The following is a 19360-nucleotide window of genomic DNA, read 5'->3' on the forward strand; positions in this document are numbered from 1 at the left end:
ATAAAATTGTCTACAGAACATAATATTTGAAAAATCGCTCTATCCTGCTAAGTTTTTGAGAGATTTTAAAAAATTTAAAACAAGGTACAAATTTGTTTTTTATTGTTTAAAAATATCTCTACAAGTAAGGGAGATACAATATCTTTGTATATAACCTTTTTTGTAGGAAATGAAATTGTCTATAAAACATAAAATTTGTAAGATCGCTCTTTCTTGCTTAGTTTTTAAGATAATTTAAAAAATGTAAAAAAAGGTAGGAATTTGTTTTTTATTTTTTAAAAATATTTCCAAAAGTAAGGGAGATACAATATCTTTAGAGAAAAACTTTTTTGTAAGAAATAAAATTGTCTACAGAACATAATATTTGAAAAATCGCTCTATCCTGCTAAGTTTTTGAGATATTTTAAAAAATTTAAAACAAGGTACAAATTTGTTTTTTATTGTTTAAAAATATCTCTACAAGTAAGGGAGATACAATATCTTTGTATATAACCTTTTTTGTAGGAAATGAAATTGTCTATAAAAAATTTTAAACCCCATAAAATTCCTATGCAACATGGGTCTATTTTTGATCTGAAATCCTGTGCTTCAAAGAGTTAAAGAATAGATTAATACAGGTATTAAGCTGAAGGAATAATAAAAATTTTTATTTTTGATAAAATGACGTCTATTTGAAAAAATGTCTAGTTTTTGACTGAAATTTTCGCTCCAAATTAATAAAAAAAAAAAAATAGTAATAATTTAAAAAAAAAATTTTCCTTCAGCTTTATACCTGAGGAATATATCTAAGAAGATTGTGTAAAAATTTGAGACCGATCGGTTGAGCCATTTCTGAAAAATCGAAATCACCGTCTTTGAAAACACCGTTTCGAGAAAAACGCGTTTAAGGTTTTAGAAGTAGTTTACACATAGTTAAAATTTTTTTTTCTTCAACTGACATGGTATCATCTATTCCAGGGCCATAAGAGAGACTTTTTGCCGTATCGGTAGCTTCTAATAAATCCAGCTGGTGCTCCCATGCGCTCTCGCGTCGGAGATCATTACACGCTCTGCGTCCTCTTTTTCGACATAAGCATGAGCTGCGGTGCCTAATGAAAGTCCTAATGTACTCATAAAGTACAATAATGATTTTGTACCTTCATGAAACATTCTAGCTGCAATGTAAGCCGCTATTTCAACAACTTTAGAGCAACATGGGACAATTTTTGGAGTTATTTTCCATATTAACTGATTATAACTCTCATTATTGTTTTGTGTAAATCCACCAACACACCTTTCCAATAATTTTACGTTGCTAAGGTCTTCATAAATTGGATATATAGCTTCAGCAACATCAGCTGGTAAAGTTGGATAATCATGGGTGTAAGAAGATAATGTGTCTGTTATTAGCGCTTGCTGCCAACTACACTATGAATCTTTTCCACCTGGGCACATTTCGTGTTGAGGCTTCTCATCAGTCGAACAATAGTGATGATATGTTCCCCAAATTACATTATACATATTATCCACAGAATCACAATTTCTCCTTATTGCCAAACCATAGTAAACTATCAGCTTATCTATTAGCTTAGCCGTGAGTTTACCTTTCCCTGAAAGTACTTTTTTTACAATTTTTTTCCGCCTTTTTTAACTGTTTCTGTATTTTCTTTTACTAGCTCGCGGAATCGTGTACCTATTCTCTTCTGAACATGCCCGATACATTCTTTTTTGACAACTTCAACTTCACCGTAAGGAGCAGCTTTCAAAATCCCAGAATATGTTTTTGAATCGCCATCACCTATATAGTTTCTGTAACGAACTTTGAATTTTTCTATTGAACATTAACACTATTTTTACACTTATCACACACTACAACGATTTTAAAACCAAGTCCACGGAGAGAAGCAGTTTCAAATTTTATTTTTCCGTCACAAAAGTTACATTTCACATAATCACTTATCGCAGCAAATACTTAATATTTAGATAAACAATATCTTATCTCTGCTGCCTCTCGTATTTCATGATATTTTATTTTATAGGCTTATCGCAGGATCTGTTTCACAGAAATTGAATATTATAAAAAATAACAAATATAAAGTTTATCATCTACAAAAGATTTGTGGTACTAAACAGAACTGAACGCACGACTTTACATTCTGACGTGGCCTTACAAATTCAGGTATATCTCCGAAAATATTTATCGGATTGGCTTCAAATTTTTAGAGAATATACTTAAATATATGTACATTCCGAAAATGCAAAAAAATCGATTTTTTCCAAATTCTAACTGCGTATAACCCCTTAAAGTATATATGGCAAAGACAAAAAACTCCCAGTAATAAGAGGAAATTAAACTCCATCACTAAAGAAGTCAAAAGACTAATATATGAGTACAATAATGAAGAATTCCATTCTTACATCAAAGGACTATTGCCGAATGAGGATACCAACTATTCCTTGTGGAAAGCTACTAAAAGACTGAAAAGACCAATCTTAACCTTACCACCTATAAAGAAAGCGGATAACTCATGGGCCAAAAGTTCACAGAAAAAAGCAACAACTTTTGCCGAACAGCTACACAAAACATTCCAGGACAATAACTCAGATTGTAATTCATTAGATAATATTACAACTCTCCCTCTTGAAGCAAGCATTGAAGGATTACAAAACATCAGACCTACTTCAGCAAAAGAAGTTAATAACATCATTAGGGGCATTAAGATAAAGAAAACGCCAGGATTCGACCTTATTAACGGACGAGTTATAAAAGAACTCCCTCCGAAAACCATTAGGATGTTAACAATTATTTTTAACGCGATACTTAAAAATAAATATTTCCCGATTACCTGGAAATTAGCACAAATAATTGAGCCGTTTATTTTGAAAGTGGCCTAAGTCCATTTATCTTAAAATCGAAATATTTAAGGGTTTGCGTTTCAATGAATTTAAAAATATACGTACAAGATACTAACGAGTTATACTGCTTAAGTGTATCTAAAGGCTTCAAATTTATATTTCCTATTAAAATAGTGGCAATTATTAAGTAATTAATATGCGTTTTCTAACCACGAATGGAGATAAGCCACTTTCAAAATTAACAACCAGATTCATTATAAAATTTGAAGGTGCCCAAGTCCATTTAACATAATTTAAGATGCTTCAAATTGAAAAAGAAAGAATACTGAATTTATTTTACATATCCTTAAAACACTTCAGGAACATAATTTATGCGATTCAATTAACTACATAACGTGCAAAATTACAAACATAAATTTATTACAAAACAATTTACTACTCATTTACATTTTGTGCGTGTGAAAGGGATTTGAAGTAATCATGATGTTCCGGTGGTATATATCGTAATAGGTCCATTATGTCCTTGAATTTTGCTGTTGTAATTTGTCTGATATTTTTATACAATGGTGTCAATACAATATTTTTGAACTTTTTTGGTCTACCCCGACGTGGTAATAAATTCAGGACTTTAAAATTTTCATTCTTATTCATTGATGTCTTATAGAAAATTTTATACGATTCATTTCTGACAAAACGCATCCAACATATTTTTAGCCAGTTTATTGATTCTCCATTAGAATTTTTTACTCTTTTAAAAATTGCATCTTCTAATAATTTTGTTGATACAAAATCTTCTTGTCTCATTTCATTTACAATAAAAGATCATGTAAAAATGTAACTATTATGGTCACTAACTCGATTTTTTTTTGGAAAATGGACTTAGGCCACTTTCAAAATAAACGGCTCAATTATATTACAAAAGCCTAATAAAGACCCACACTTGGTTACATCCTACAGAACAATTTCATTACTTCCATTATTGTCCAAAATATTGGAGAAAATAATTTTAAATAAACTCCAGACTATCATCTCGGAAAAAAATATTATTCCACCGCATCAATTTGGTTTTCAAAAAAAATATGCCACAATTGAACAAGTTCGCAGACTTACAAATAAAATCACAGAAGCCCTCGAACTTAAACAATACTGTGCGGCGTTATTCCTAGATGTAGAGAAAGCTTTCGACAAGGTGTGGCATGAAGGCTTATTATATAAGATTAAACTCAATTTTCCAATCAGCAACTATCATTTAATCAAGTCATATTTAAAAGACAGAACATTCATAGTAAAAATTCAAGACAGTACCTCTGGTATCTACACAATAGAAGCAGGCGTCCCTGATAGACGGAGAGGTGAGTGGCAAAATAATGCAATAGTTTTCTAAAAGCTGATATTTCGATATTATGTAGTATTTAGGGTGTATAGCAATAGCCTGCCGTCAGTCAGCCAGTTTCGTTAGCGATTAGCAGAGGGACGGCTTCAAAGTTGTGAAAAAACCATGTATGTTGCAACAATTTTCTAAAATCTCAAAATTGGTATACAAGTTGTTACTAATAGGAAAAATCAAAAAAACATAGTAAACCCGAATTTTTATTTAACATACGCCGTCAGCAGTCGATACAACAGCGCACTGCGCGTAAAATTACGCGCTCGACTCAGCTTTCGGACTATAAATGATGCTTGAAGAGTGGTTAAAAAAGTGGAAAATAACAATAAATACGAATAAATGCAACCATATCACCTTCACATTAAAGAAAAGAGCATCACCTTATATCGCACTGAATCATATCGTAATCCGACAAATGGAAGCTGTCAAATACCTGGGATTGCACATGGACTCCAAACTTACCTAGAAACAACATATAAATAAAAAAATTCAGCAAATTAAGCTTAAAAGGAGAGATATGTATTGGCTTACCAGCAAGCAGTCTAAACTATCACCTGAAGAAGTCGGTTAAAACAAATTACTGCTATATAAGGCAATAATCAAACCGATTTGGACTTATGGTATACAACTCTGGAGTATGGCAGCAAAGAGTCATATTCAAAAACTAGAATCACTACAAGCTATAATCCTTAGAACGATAGTTGATGCCCCGTGGTACATACGCAATGACGAGTTACGTAAAGATCTAAATATGTTATCGGTTTCTGATGAAATCGCCCGATTATGCGAAAACTACAAGAATAGACTTGATCAACATCCCAACGCTCCTGCAAGTGAATTATACTCATTCGATCAACCCAGAAGACTACATAGAAAACATTCGATAGACCTACTACGTAACACATAATTAGTGCGTAATCCATTAACTCAACTGTACTAACAGATACATTCGATACTTCTCTGTGGGTTAAGTATCATCGTGTTATATTTATATTGTGATAAACTAATTTACCGAATGTCCAAGCTGGACAAATTGTAAAAAAAAAGTGGTCGTAATAAAAAAAAAAAATAACGAAACCGTAAAACTACATCACAGTAAAGAGAAAGGCAGTACTGTGTGTGTTCGAAAGTTTATGTATCCAATTTTTTTTTAGGGTTTTATTATGATAAATAAGCTATGAGTAACAATTAATTACAAAATATTTGGTTTATATTTATTACCTTATCTTATTTACAGTATATATGTGGGGTGTGTTGAAAATCGAAGAGGTTGTGTGTGTAAGTCTGTGTGAGTCCAAAGGTCCGAGGGGTTGTGTGTGTAAGTCTGTGTGAGTCCAAAGGTCCGAGAGGTTGTGTGTGTTGTAGGTCGGTGTGGGTCCAAAGGTTCGACAGGTTGTGTGTGTTAGTCGGTATGGGTCCAAAGGTCCGAGAGCGTTTGGAAAATGCAGGGTGGGGAAGAAACCTCATAAGAAGAGGACGGTCACGCGTCGGGGGTTGTTGTTTTTCGAGAGAGTAGCGTGAAGAGAACCGAGTGACGAGAGCGAGTGAGAATAGCGAGTAAAGAGTAGCGAGTGAGTAGTGAGTGAGTGCGAGAAGTTGCGAAGCGTTATTGTAATTGTAATTGTAATGGTAATTGTAATTGTAATAAGCAATAATTTGTGAGAATAAAGAGTATCTTTTATATCTCAAGTAAGAAATCCGTAGATTTCTTAGAACAATACACCTACTTAATAATTATAAATAAATAAATACATTTTACACCCGTATTTTTCCTTTTTTTCCTTTTATATTTTATTATTAGAACGCATGTATTAAATTTTAACAAAAAATAAAAATTTCCATAACTGTTTAATATGATGTGAGTATCATGATACTTGCCAGTACATGAAATCTAGTTGATATCATATTCATATGGCCACCTAGAATATACATTTAAAATTTAGATTTTTCAAATATATTATTATCGTTACTTTGCAAAATTTTTTTATTCGTGAAATATCTAGTTCAATACTAAATTAACTGTACTGATTCATTTGAATATAAAAATAAACAAAGTTGCATACTTTAACTATATAATATATAAATTTACAAGAGGTGAATAATTGAATATAATAAAAGTAAATTTAGAATCAATAATATGATAGTAGTTTTTAATTTTTTGCAGTATTTGCCTATACTTGCACTTTTCTAAGTCTCGTAAATTTTGAGTAAATGCAGACATAAAATATAAATTTTTTCGTTTTAAGGCCTTTTACTCAAATGTTTACTTTTAAATAGGCTTTCCCTATTGATTTTAATTATTAAACTAGGTTTCCTTCAAAAACAATAAAGACAAAAATATATATAACGCGAACAAATAGTTTTTATAGTTATTCGTTATTATCTCTTTGTGTTTTTAGAAAACAGATTTTCTGTTAATCGTACTGACTTTTCACGTACCGCATTGAAACGTGTGCGAATCAAGTAATAAGAAAAATTAAATATTTAATTATTTGGACCTGAATTATAACATAATGTTTTAAAAACCAAAAATTCTTCTTTTTTCAACACATTTTACTTCTTCTACAAGCCTATTGTATTTTATTGAATTACTCGTTTTTATCACTAAATAGTAAAGCTTCTAATTTTTCACTAATTTTTGAAGTAAAAACTTCTTTTTAATCGGGATGATTTGAAAAATTGAACGCTGAGGCGAGCGGTGGCATAACGGAAGTAAGAAGAAAAAAGAGAGAAACATATGGGATTAAGCCTGCGAGAGAATGAGATAGAATATAGCTATAAAGTTTTTCCTATTCTCAGTCTCCTCCTTATGCGCTGCTTCCTAGTTATCGCTCTTGGTTATACATGTGTGTGTTTGTGTGCGACTGCATACTACGAACCGTAGACTCATGTTATTTCACAAAGAACCTAGAACTTGTATTTTTAAGATGTTTATGAAACTTTATAAATTTATATGTGTTCGTTAGGGTTACAGACCGTACATACGGTGTATAGTAATTAGCATCTTAGGTGCAGTAGTTTTTAAGAAAATTAGGTTTAAAGATTTACTAATATTCCTATATACTATTTTGTTAAATCTCTCATAAACTATAGCTCTAGCGTAAAGCGTATCGACCTAAAATTGTAACCTAGTCTCCGAAAGTAGGTTTTTCTCATATTGTTTTCCTACAGATACTAGCAATTAGCAATTTTTATACCACAACTGATAATTCTAACTCTAACCAAAGAATAAACTTTATAATATTATATATAAGAACTGTAGATTAAACTCTTAGATTAAAGTAGGTATTATAATCTAAACGTAAAACTGTTAAGTGCCTTTATATATTTGTAAAAATGTATTCATGTACACACTATTGTTATTATTTTTGAATAAAAATTTATAAGAAAATGTAACCTAGAGATCGCTGGATCAAGTTTCATCGATTAACTTCTTAATTTAATTTTTTATTTTTTCTATTTTTCTACAGTAAGTTGTATTATTTTTATTAAAAATATAATAGCAAATATAGTGTATTTTTTTACCAAACGTATCATTTTTTGTCTATTTAGAAATGTTTCTATTTTATTGAGAAATTAATATTAAATTCTTTATTTCGCAAATATTATAATTAATAATTATGAAATATATAGAATATAATAATTGTATTGTCTGCAATATTTTACAAAAAAAAAAAAAAATGATTACAAGATACATCAGAGAAAAAAAATTAGACAACACTGTAGAATATATTAGAAGCAGCTGACAAACTCCATTCAAAAGCAAGAAAATTTTTATTTTGCTTCTCCATAAAATATATTTGAATCATAAAGATGAATTTATTTCTATTGAATTTGCTTTATATATGTTTTTATAAAAAATATCCAAAGACATGTATTAACCTAGGCATATTAGCAAAATTATATAATTAATTATAATATTTACGTAATACAAAAATTTATGTTAATTTTTCAATCAAATAAAAACATTTTAAAGATGTTGAACGCTCAGCGTGAATCGGTGGAGTTTACCACAGGTCTGAAATTTGAGACTCGTAGTGTACACAGTTCGATAAGCTGAGAGAGTGATACGATTCAATGCGTTCTTTGGATTTTTCGTTGTTCAGATCTTTATTTAGAAAAGAGTATTTAGAAAATATAAATTTGTGGTTTAAAGAATAAAGACGAAATATGTTATAAATAATAAAGGTCTCGAGAAGTGTGGCAGACTATATAGTTGAAAAAGCATTTCTCGAAAAGATCTCTATTAGACCTCTCATTGCATTTGTACCAGAACCTTCGTTCAGTCAAGCACTATTTTCCATATGTTTTTCGTAACGTCTTTATTTCGTCATTCCTAAAATATTTATTAAACAGCGCAAAAATGTAGATGAAAACGAGAAATTGGAAACCATCCTAACAAATAAAATTTTATACCTGAGTTTCATAAAAAAAATAATTTATATTTACTTATTTTACGACGAATTTTATTTCTTTTTATAAACATCCTTTGATAAACATCCTACGATTTCGGTGTCTAATTATAATTATCGCATTCAGCATTCTATTTGTATTGCTTGAATTTGGAAAAGTGTAGTTTTTATTAGCTATTCCGCCCACTGATTATATTGGTGCCTTTTGTTATATATGGCAACAATATTATAGTAAATAAATCCTACAATTATCTTACTATTGATACTGTGCATTCGTCTCATTCTCTCGAAACTTAGTTTTTTGAAGGTTTTACTTCTAACACGTGTGATCTGACACATGATTTTTTTTTATAATTTTGTACAGTATGATAAATAATTTTTGAACGTTTTGCTATTATTCAAATAAAAAAATTGAATTAATACATGAGTTGAAAACTTGTAATTGTTATTACTAACTCACAAAATGATATTTAACAAAAAAACTTTTACCAAAAGAACTTATGTACTAAAAGAAGAATAATTTTTTAGATTTTCGGGTAAGTGGCGCCGAGAAGTGCAAAAAACCCGTTGAAATTTCTTTTATATATCTTAGTAACTTCACTATATTTTGATTTAATGTCTTGTGCCATTTCAAGAGAAAACATCAGGGAAACATGCATGTGTCAAAAAGTTGTGCTGAAATAACTTAATTCTCCGTAATAACTAATAAACTTTAATGCCCCATACGTTGGGACAACAGAGTGATAGGCTAGAATCACAATGTCTCATACGGTGGGACTGCGGGCGGCAAAGAATTAATTTATAGAGCATAGTGAACCAAAAGAACCGAATTTATAACTTGGTTGCAATTATTCAAATGTGTGTAATACAAACACTAACATTTGATAGGATCATGGTTTAGTAATTTTATTTCCACCCATAGGATTGATGAATAATAATTTCCTACGGTGTTATAAATTTTTTACTTTTTATATTTTTAATTAATGTGTTTTCGTAATAATAAAATAAATTCTATTTCGATCTGATAAAAATTAATGTCTAAAATAAAATTATTTTGAGAGATTCACAAGATTGCATGTATTTAAATTTAATATTACTACTAGGTGATAGGCTGTCTATTAAAAAAAAAACCTATTTATATGTTACATTGTATATGTTTGTATACATGTTCAAATATATACGTCAATAATACTAATAGTATAATATATAAAACAATCGAACAAATGTATATATATCAGATTTCTTCAAAATCTCATAAATCTGTTTAATAACATATATATGAATAAAGTTGATAAGATTTAATATTTTAATAATTGTTGAATAAATCTCTACGTATTATTTCTTATATTATATGTGATATGACAATAATGGAAATATGAAAAATATACCATAGCTTCTCTGTTATAACATAATTATAGGTGATAAATGTTTATATGTTAAATCACAGATCTGACTGTTTTCGTAAATCGTTATCAATTATATCCCATGTCATTTGACAATCATTACAACATGCTTCGTTTATGCTTTTTATATACTTTCTTGAATATCGTCTGCAGCAATGTTAACAATGCGTTCTTCATCGGGAGCGCGTCTTTTTCTCATTAAGTATAACAGACATTTTTTTGCTAATTGTGGAATTACCACGTTATTATAGCAACACATTCCAATTAAAAGAATCGCAAAGCCAATAAGCTGTAAAAAGTTTCATTAATAATTAATTCGGTTTCTAATTGTAAATAATGTCGAACATTATAATGATTATCAATATTTGGTAAACATATATTATTAAAATTAAAAATATATTTTGTATTTAAATATATAATTACCTGAAGATAATGAAAGTCTTGCCATCCAAATATCAATGAAAAAGCCCATATAACAATTGTTCGTATGCTATCTAAAATCATTCTTGTTGTAGCACTGATTTCCTTTGTCACACTAATACCAGCAAAGTTAAAAAATGCTATACTGAATGCTATTCCTATATAAAATAAAAGAAAGAAACGATATAATGAGTCATGATTAATATAATTATTGTATATGAGACATTCCACGTCAAATCGACCACTTTTGACCCCAACCCCTTTTGATTTTTCTGAAACTTTTTTATCATTTTCAACTTCATAAAAACCTCTTTGAGAATTTATAATAATTTTTTTACCCAACCCAAAAAATGTTATGAATTTTTCACAAAAAATGGCTTTTTTTTATTCAAATAGCTGTAACTTTGTCAAAAATTGACTTAGCGGGATGTTTCTTTTTTTAAATTTTTTGTTTTTACCCATTTGCATCATATGGAAATATAAAAAAACTGAAAAATTTTTGTTATGTATTTAGGTGTAAAATTGTATAAAAGTAAAAAAATAAAAAAGAGATAACAAAAAGAAGCAAAATAACTAATTATCATTGAATCCAAACAGTGTAACAGTTCTCAGTATCGGTGCTTGTCTCTGTGATCTTATACTGTTAGTGTGTGTGTGTGTGTGTGTGTGTGTGTGTGTTGTGTGTGTTATATTATTAATTAAATATTTAGATTCAATGACGAACGCAGCTGCGTATACATACGCTCCAGTGATGGTGACCAGAAAAATTGAGCGTATATATACGCGCTTATGATGCAAATGGGTTAAAAGTACATTTTTAGAAAAAATATTAACCCTTTCGTTACAGGTGCCGCATATATACAGCATCCACGTGACTACCTGTGTGTACGGGAGCCGTACATCCGCGTGACGACATACAGGCGGCCCTCTACTCAGTGCTGTCAGATCGTGGGTAAATCTTACCCTCTCCCTGTGCTACTGGGATTGCACACAATGAAAGTTTTCCATGTTCGTGTGTTTGGGATGTCGAGGAAAGCCGAGTGTAACCGAAGTTGGCGGTTGGCCACGAAGTGGCACACTATGAAAGCGACTCGTGTCCATGTGTTCGGACGACACGAGTCGCTTTCATAGTGTGTCACTCCGGCGTGCCCGCCAACTTCGGTTACACTCGGCTTTCCTCGACATCCCAAACACACGAACATGGAAAACTTTCATTGTGTGCAATCCCAGTGGCACAGGGAGAGGGTAAGATTAACCCACGATCTGACAGCATTGCCTCTACTTTCGCGATTTCTACTTTCGCACAATTCGTTATTTCACACATTTTTAAAGATTCAACTGTTCAATCCTCTGTGATCGGATGTCTCCTCTCAGGGGACATCAGATGACATTGTTCAGATAAAGAGAACAAAACAGTTTCAGTCTTGCATTATAGACTAAGAGCCCACGACTGCCAGACCTTCATTATTTCATAAAAGCTGAAAGTTTGTTTGTGCATGTCTCCTATACAAGTAAGAACGACCAGCGACTATAGAGTTTGGGTTGTGGTTAATTGGGCAGGTTGTTAACAAGTAGTAGAGGTGTATAAAATAGCACCTTAAATTCATTAAAGTATTATATAAAGCTCAATTTTTTTATATTTTCTTCGGGATAACTTTAGAAATCTCGTCATCCATTGCCGGACACTTATGACAGTTGCTACTCTCTGCCAGACACTATATATAACTTTACTTTCGTTATAGTATAAAGGCTAAATTTTATATATGTTACTTGGGGACCTGTAAAAAAAATGTTACCTCAATAGCCGGACAGTTTTAATGGTTTTTACATCTTGCCAGACACATTGAAAGTCCGCGGTAGGTGCGAGCGCGAGGTAACAATTGAAGTAACGGTAACAGTTTTAGAATAGCGAAAATCGAGGGCTACTGTATTTGTACGAGATTCGGCTATAAAATTCGACAGCGTGATACCGTTTGACTATCAGCCCTGCGATATTTTTGTTGTTACGCATATTGAACATCGATGGCATTAGGCTCATTTTTTAATTTGTTTTTAATTATATTTAAACAAATGTAATATAAGCATAAATCGATTTCGCGGCGAAGCTTTCCGTAGCAAAAGGGTTAAAAATCAAAGTCTTTAAAAAATTTCGTTTGTTTTTCGAAAAAGACCTCAAATTTTTGAAATTTTTATATTTTTTATTTATTTTTTTGATTTTTTCTTTTTAAATTTTCGTTCATTTTGAACTTAATGCATACCATTTTTAGATGGGCCGACATTTCTTTCTATTTGCTTTTCTAATTTAAAAACTTTGTTTTTATTTTTTCGCAAATTTAATTTTGTTTTCATACTAAAATATACCTAAATAAATATATATAAATATTTTTAAATCTATTTAATGACTTTAGTTGAATTATATACTATCAAAAATTATGATTACAAAAAGATTTCAATGCACCATTGGTCAATTTTTCAAGTAAATATAATTAAGAATTTATTTCGATTTCCTTGGTCGCTTAAATAATTTATAGACAGTATATTGTTCTAAATTAGAATAATTTCTTACAAAAAACACCCATCATTGCTTCGTATAACGCTATGCAACTGCAAAATTCCTACAATGATTGTTGTTTTTAAAAATCGGTCATCTAGATCAGAAGTCGCCAAAGTGGTGGTCCGCGAGAAAATTTCGCTGGTCTCCAGAAAAATGTGGAATATACTTACTCATCACGTTAAGTTATGTTTTAAGATGCATTGAAACATAATTCAATTCATAACAATGCATAGCTTTCATAATTTGGTTAAAATTAATAGTTTCATTTTATTAATTAGGTACATTTTATGTGTTCTTAGATCACAATTATTTTTATAAATATATTTAACACTTAAAAAATTCTATTTGTCGTCCAAGGGATTTAAATCATGAATTTACTGGTCCGTTAGGTCAAAAAGTTTGACGACCGCTGATCTAAATCGTCTGCAGCTGTATTGTAATTATCAATTGGCGAAAACTTAACCGTTACGGTTGTACAAAGGTTTTTTTGTAAAAAAAATTATTCTAATTTAAAACAATATATTGTTTGTAAATTTTTTAAGTGACCAAGGAAATCTAAATAAATTGTTAATTATATTGACTTGGAAAAATTGACCAATAATGCATTGCAATCTTTATAATTATAATTTTCGATAGTATATAATTAAATTAACATATATAAATAGATTTAAAAATTATATATGAGTTACATTTATTTAAGTTTATTTTAGAATAAAAACAAAATGACTTCAAATATTTTGTTTCTATTTTTTTCCAAAAAGTACATTTAAAAACAAAAAATTTAAAATTCAATCGTCACAATAAATTAATTTTTGACAAATTTACGGCTATTTGAATAAAAAATAAAGCAATTTTGTTTTTTAATTCATAACTATTTTTGGGTTGGGTAAAAAAATTTGAAAATATCATGTGTGCAGATCACACAAGTTATAAGTGAAACCTTCAAAAAAGCAAGTTTCAAGAGAATGGGACGAGTGCACAGTATAAGAATAGGATAATTTATTATAATATTATTATAATATTATTTGTCTATATTATTTTTATTGGAAATATAATAGCAAATTTGGTATAATTAAAAAAAAAACCTGTCATTTTTCTTATATTTAAAAATATTTCTATTTTATTGAAAAATTAGTATATGTTTCTTTAATACACAAATATTATAATTAATAATATAATTTTCTTATATGTCTTTGAATATTTATTATAAAAACATATAAAAAATAAATTCAATGAACATATTTAGAATTTTATGAATCGAATACATTTTATAAAAAAAAATGTGACAATAATTTATTTGCTTTTCAACGGAATTTTTCAGCTGCTTCTAATGTATTCTCCAGTGTTGCCTAATTCTTGTAAAATATTGTAGGCAATATAATTATTATATTCTATGTAATTCATAATAATTAATTATAATATTTACGTAATAAAGAATTTTCTGCTGCTTTTCAATAAATTAGAAACATTGTTAAATAGAGGAAATATTACAAATTCTGTAAAAAAAAATATATACCATACTTTCTATTATATTTACAATTAAAATAATGTAACGTGCTGTAGAAATATAGAAAAAAAAATTATATAAAACAACAAAACAAAGAAATAAAATAATTATTCAAAAGAAAGTCAACCCGATGAGTACAACGCTTAGTAGCCAGGAGTGAGGACTGCAAAGCACTGCACAAAAAGGGGACCGAGAGAATAGGAAAAGCTGTATACTATGTTCTATCTCATTCTCTCGCAGGCTCAATCCTATTGATGTATATATGTTTGTCTATTTTTCTCTTTTTGGTGACGTCGCGTTTTGTCACTTTTTTCATTTCATCGTTTCATTTGTTTTCAAATCGTTCCAATTATAAAGAAGTTTTCACTTCAAAATTCTCAAAGAGGTTTTTAATGAAGTTGAAAATGATAAAAACGTTTCAGAAAAATCGAAAAGGGTTGGGGTCAAAAGTGGTCAATTTGACGTAGAATGCCCCATATATTAAAATAATTTAATCTTATATTATGAAATAGTAATAAACTTCTGATTTTACTAACCAACTATAGCCATCAGTAATCTGCCACTATTACCAATTTGTACAAAAGCATCTGCAGTAGCTTCAAGAGTTCCTCTTGAGTTATCCGCAAATGGTGGTGGTGCGTAAATAAAATTAAGAGGAATCATTACGAGACATATACCAATAAATCCAAAAATACCTAAAAAAATGCATACCTTGTTTATCATAATTTTAGTTTATTTAGAAATATGAATCGAAAAAATCATAAATGTTATTTAATGTTAGCAAAATCAATATTCTTTTGTTTAAAATATTCTTATACATTACCTTCCCAACCAACTGCTTGTAATGCAGGAATGTCTTGACCAGCTATAAATTTTTCTTCTATTACCATTTGAACAGCTGTTATTACCTAGTAAAAATAATATTTTTGACTTGATGCTACAAATAAATTATATGAGCCACTAATTTGCCAAATCAATTAACTCCATGTAACAAAAATTAAAGAAAACTAATAAAATAACATAAATCATCGTATTATTTATTATTAATATTAAATGACCATAAAAAATCTTTCATTTCAGTGATATTAATAGCTTGATAGCTAGATACTAATAGCTATTAAAGCTTGATAATAAAATTGGTAAAAATTCTTAAAGATGTATTAATTGTTTTGGCTTGTCAAATTTTCATATATTAAATGTGATTATACCTGTGCACAAATTATTAGTAGATCTCCAGTTAAAATAGAATTCAAACTAGTGTCGTCATCTTTCTTAATCATCATATCACTCAATCCAACAAGCGCTAAACCTATCATAACAAATACAATTCCAGTCCATTCTCTTCCACCAAAGGTTCTATTGAGGAAGCCCATTGAGAGAATACCAGTAAAAACTATAACAGCACCACGCAACATTTGAAAACTACTGGCATAAGTCATATTAAGACCGACGTACATAATAGAAGTTGCTAACATATCACACATAGCTGGTATAAATAGGATAAATGCATTAAAATTGCGAGATCCTTTGGTTAAGACATTATTATCTACAGAACCATCCTGTACAATAATTATTTAGAATTAAATTGGATGTTAAGAACAAAATAAAAAAATAAGTATTAAAAGTAAGATTTACATCTTTACGACAATAGTAACAATATGCAATTTTAAAAATGATAAAGCATAGCATTTCGCCCAAGAACATAAATGAAGATTGCATAAATGGATGATTAAAGTGACGGGGCACTCCATCCTGTCCAGCCACTACTTGTTTATCAGCATACCTAAGATAAAAATGCAAATATTTATAAATTATTATTTTTCCTCTTTCAATTGAAGAGTAGAATGAAACTTTTAATATAAGAGCATATTATAATATTTTTACATATAAAAGAGTGTGAGGTTTCTCCGAAAAAATTGTGTTAGTGTAATCTATACATGAAAATAAAAATAAAAATGTTATAAAAACATAAATCATTTGAAACTTTGTAAAAAAGTGATAACAAAAATTGTAAATCACTAATTTCTTATTCAAAATGTAGACCGCCTACACAAATGTGTAGGTCCCATTACTGTAAGACTAAATGAACTTGTGTCACATCATTGTGAATACTCATTCAAAAATACTAGATAATGCAGTATTCTTCTGATAAGAAATCTGGATTGGTACCCTTTTATAACAATTTGATTATTTTTGTTGAACAAACTATATATATAATGAATGTCTTTGAAACTACTTTTGTATTTCAATGAGTAATATTTTATAAAGAAACTTAAAGAAAACTGATAACGATTGAGAGTCGCTATAAATCACTTTAAAATAGTAAACATCATAAATAAACATGAGAAAAGGTCTATATAAAAGACTGGAAATTTAAGGACAATGCTATTGCTCAATAAATGTGACAGAATACATTTCTTGCACAGAATATACTGACACTATTTGGCCAGAGAAACCTCAAGTACCCTATGTATTATATGTATATAAAATACTTACTTTACAGAAAGGGTATTAAATGATCCAGTAACTACCATAAGAACTGCTAAAATACATTGATAATGTGTCCATGATAATTTATCCATCTTTGAAGAATTGAATATACAATCTGAGAATAAATTATAAATGAATAGTTGAACTTTTCATTTTAAAATCTTTAGTTTAATTATAAAATAAACTTAAGATTATATTTAATTAAATAATACATAAATTGGAATATGTAAAAACTAAATCATCATTTATATTTATTTGACGATATCACGCAAAGCTGTACTGATAGATATTGTGTATATAAGCATATGAGATATATAATATGTCTCTAATTTCATGTTGACAATGGATTTTCTAAAGAAAATTCTAATATAATTCAATAAGATCCTATTCTATTAATTGAATCTAGACCTGACTAAAAATATGTTTAAAAATATGTTGCTTCTTATCAATTTGGAATGATATTATCTAACAAAAGTATGTTTAAAATATTGGAAATAAAAATGAATTAATAATAGATACATAGATTCGAATTCAAGTGCCAAAATAATATATACTGAAATTCGATCAAAGTATATCAAATTGTAAAAGAAAGATATTTAAACATTTCAAATAAATATAAAATTAAATTAACAAATAGCTTTAAATAAGGTCGTATACTTTGACCGAACTCACAAACACAAAGGATATCGTCAAAAAAAATGACGACTGAAACACTCAACGTTTAAATCGAGCTATTTAAATCGTTTTATATTTATGAATAATTGAATTAGCTACTTACTACAATGTAATATTTATACGAACGTCGAAAACTATTAAATAAAATCTAAAATCGCTTTGTAAAAATACTTGAAAGTGTATATCATTGTCGAATTAATCTTTCTTTCATGACTTTCATAACACAATTGACAGTTTGTAGTTTCGATTTTCAAAGTGTCGCTGTGATCTGTGTTTAATCAGCTGCTGATAATATAGAATACATTATTAGTTACTTAATATTTATCGATAGTAAATAATAGACAAATGAAAAATTTAAATCCTTATGTATGGTATACCCACGGAGGCTAGATATAAGGAGAACGATCGTAATGTATCACAAGCATCCGAAAATGAGGGGACAGATCTTTTGCCACTAGAGCGCGTTAGTGTGGCTAATGTCAGGTTTTTAAAACTATTGTCGCGGGAATGTACTCACGTTAGTTACAATAAATTAACCAAATCTTATAATTAACGTTAAAAATAACAATAAAAAAAATTTTTTTTATTATTTTACGATTATTCCCAAGATATTATCGTCAACTTGTTATGTAAATCTATTCAATTTTATCTTACCTAGTCACAGTTGAGTAAAAGATGGAAATCTAAATTTAAAAAGTCCAATTAAAAGTAAATTATAATTTATTATCGTAAATTGCACTTTTTACAGGACTAGACTTTTTACCATTTGCATCATTGCATTTTTTTATATTAGTAATTAATAACTATCAATTAAGGTTAGATTACCTGTGGTACAGTGAATAAAGACGTATTTCTCTGATTTAATTTAGCATTCTTATTACGATTCTTGACTCGTCCACTTGTACACCCATGAACAATATATTTATTTACCATTTTTAAATAAATATTACTTTTTATAAACTAAAAAAACATTAATACAATTGTTAATGATGCAGCATTGTCAACAATTGTCAATAAAAAATATGAAGTAGACACTATGATGCCATGACGTTATAAACCTGACATTAGCGAACATAACGAAGCCTAGCGGCGTATTTACGAAAATGATCTGTTCTTTTTTTTCTAGACGCGTTGACTGTACAATTCCTTATGTCGATCGTCCTTCTTATATGTAGCCTCCGTGGGGATACCATAATTTATATATATGTAAGGAAAGTCTAGTCTAGTCTTAGTCTAATTGTATTTAGCGCGTAAATTAGGTTGGTAAGTCAGACTTCCTACTGTACCAAAGACAATCAGATGAATCGATACGTGACGTGTCGATAACAATTGTGGTTTTCCAATTACTAGGGATCCTATAGGAGGGATGCGCCATGTACATTGCTGGGGGACCGGAACTCGATTTTGCGCGCGAATGATTCAAACATTAAAATAATTATGAAATAATGAATTGCATTAAATACAGAAAAAAATGAACTATATTTAATGATAATTAAAAATTTATATTAAAATAGAATAGGTTACACGAAAAAATTATTATAAATTCAATAAGGAAGACTTAATTAAGTTTGATTTGATAAAAGGCATTACAGTATTTTGAAATTTCAAAACAATTTGTAGGAATTTATACAATTTTGATAAATGTAATTATCTACTATATATATTATATTAATAATA

At 29.1% G+C, this 19360-nt stretch overlaps 1 protein-coding gene, 1 long non-coding RNA gene and 1 pseudogene across 2 annotated transcripts; 1 reads left to right on the plus strand and 2 right to left on the minus strand.

Annotated features, from left to right (window-relative positions):
- Nucleotides 1–612: 612 nt before the first annotated feature.
- Nucleotides 613–1715, minus strand: LOC149031972 (uncharacterized; annotated as a pseudogene).
- Nucleotides 1716–1757: 42 nt separating this feature from the next.
- On the plus strand, nt 1758–5980 carry LOC149031973 (uncharacterized). Its single transcript, XR_016177118.1, has 2 exons — nt 1758–4187; nt 4245–5980. It is a non-coding gene; the product is annotated as an uncharacterized LOC149031973 (long non-coding RNA).
- Nucleotides 5981–9007: 3027 nt separating this feature from the next.
- Nucleotides 9008–18697, minus strand: Tango9 (transport and golgi organization 9). The gene is made up of 8 exons (XM_015317109.2): nt 17787–18697; nt 17015–17123; nt 16154–16301; nt 15727–16077; nt 15342–15426; nt 15055–15213; nt 10461–10615; nt 9008–10326 (listed from the first exon to the last, which is right to left on the minus strand). Exons 2-8 carry the CDS (start codon nt 17098–17100, stop codon nt 10162–10164), a joined length of 1149 nt encoding a protein of 382 aa, XP_015172595.1. The 5' UTR covers nt 17101–17123; nt 17787–18697; the 3' UTR covers nt 9008–10161.
- Between the last annotated feature and the right edge of the window lie 663 nt (nt 18698–19360).

The sequence above is a fragment of the Polistes dominula genome, unplaced genomic scaffold (genome assembly GCF_049000335.1).
Source record: "Polistes dominula isolate Pdom_NZ unplaced genomic scaffold, Pdom_raw_medaka contig_482, whole genome shotgun sequence".
NCBI lineage: Eukaryota > Metazoa > Arthropoda > Insecta > Hymenoptera > Vespidae > Polistes > Polistes dominula.

What these genes read in the sequence shown, in the direction of transcription:
- Tango9 (XM_015317109.2), bottom strand. Translation starts at nt 17,100, where the DNA reads ATGGATAAATTATCATGGACACATTATCAATGTATTTTAGCAGTTCTT. An exon ending in TTTAATACCCTTTCTGTAAA is followed by an intron (nt 16,302 to 17,014) that starts GTAAGTATTTTA and finishes TTTTTATCTTAG; the next exon opens with GTATGCTGATAAACAAGTAG. An exon ending in ACAAGCAGTTGGTTGGGAAG is followed by an intron (nt 15,214 to 15,341) that starts GTAATGTATAAG and finishes GCATTTTTTTAG; the next exon opens with GTATTTTTGGATTTATTGGT.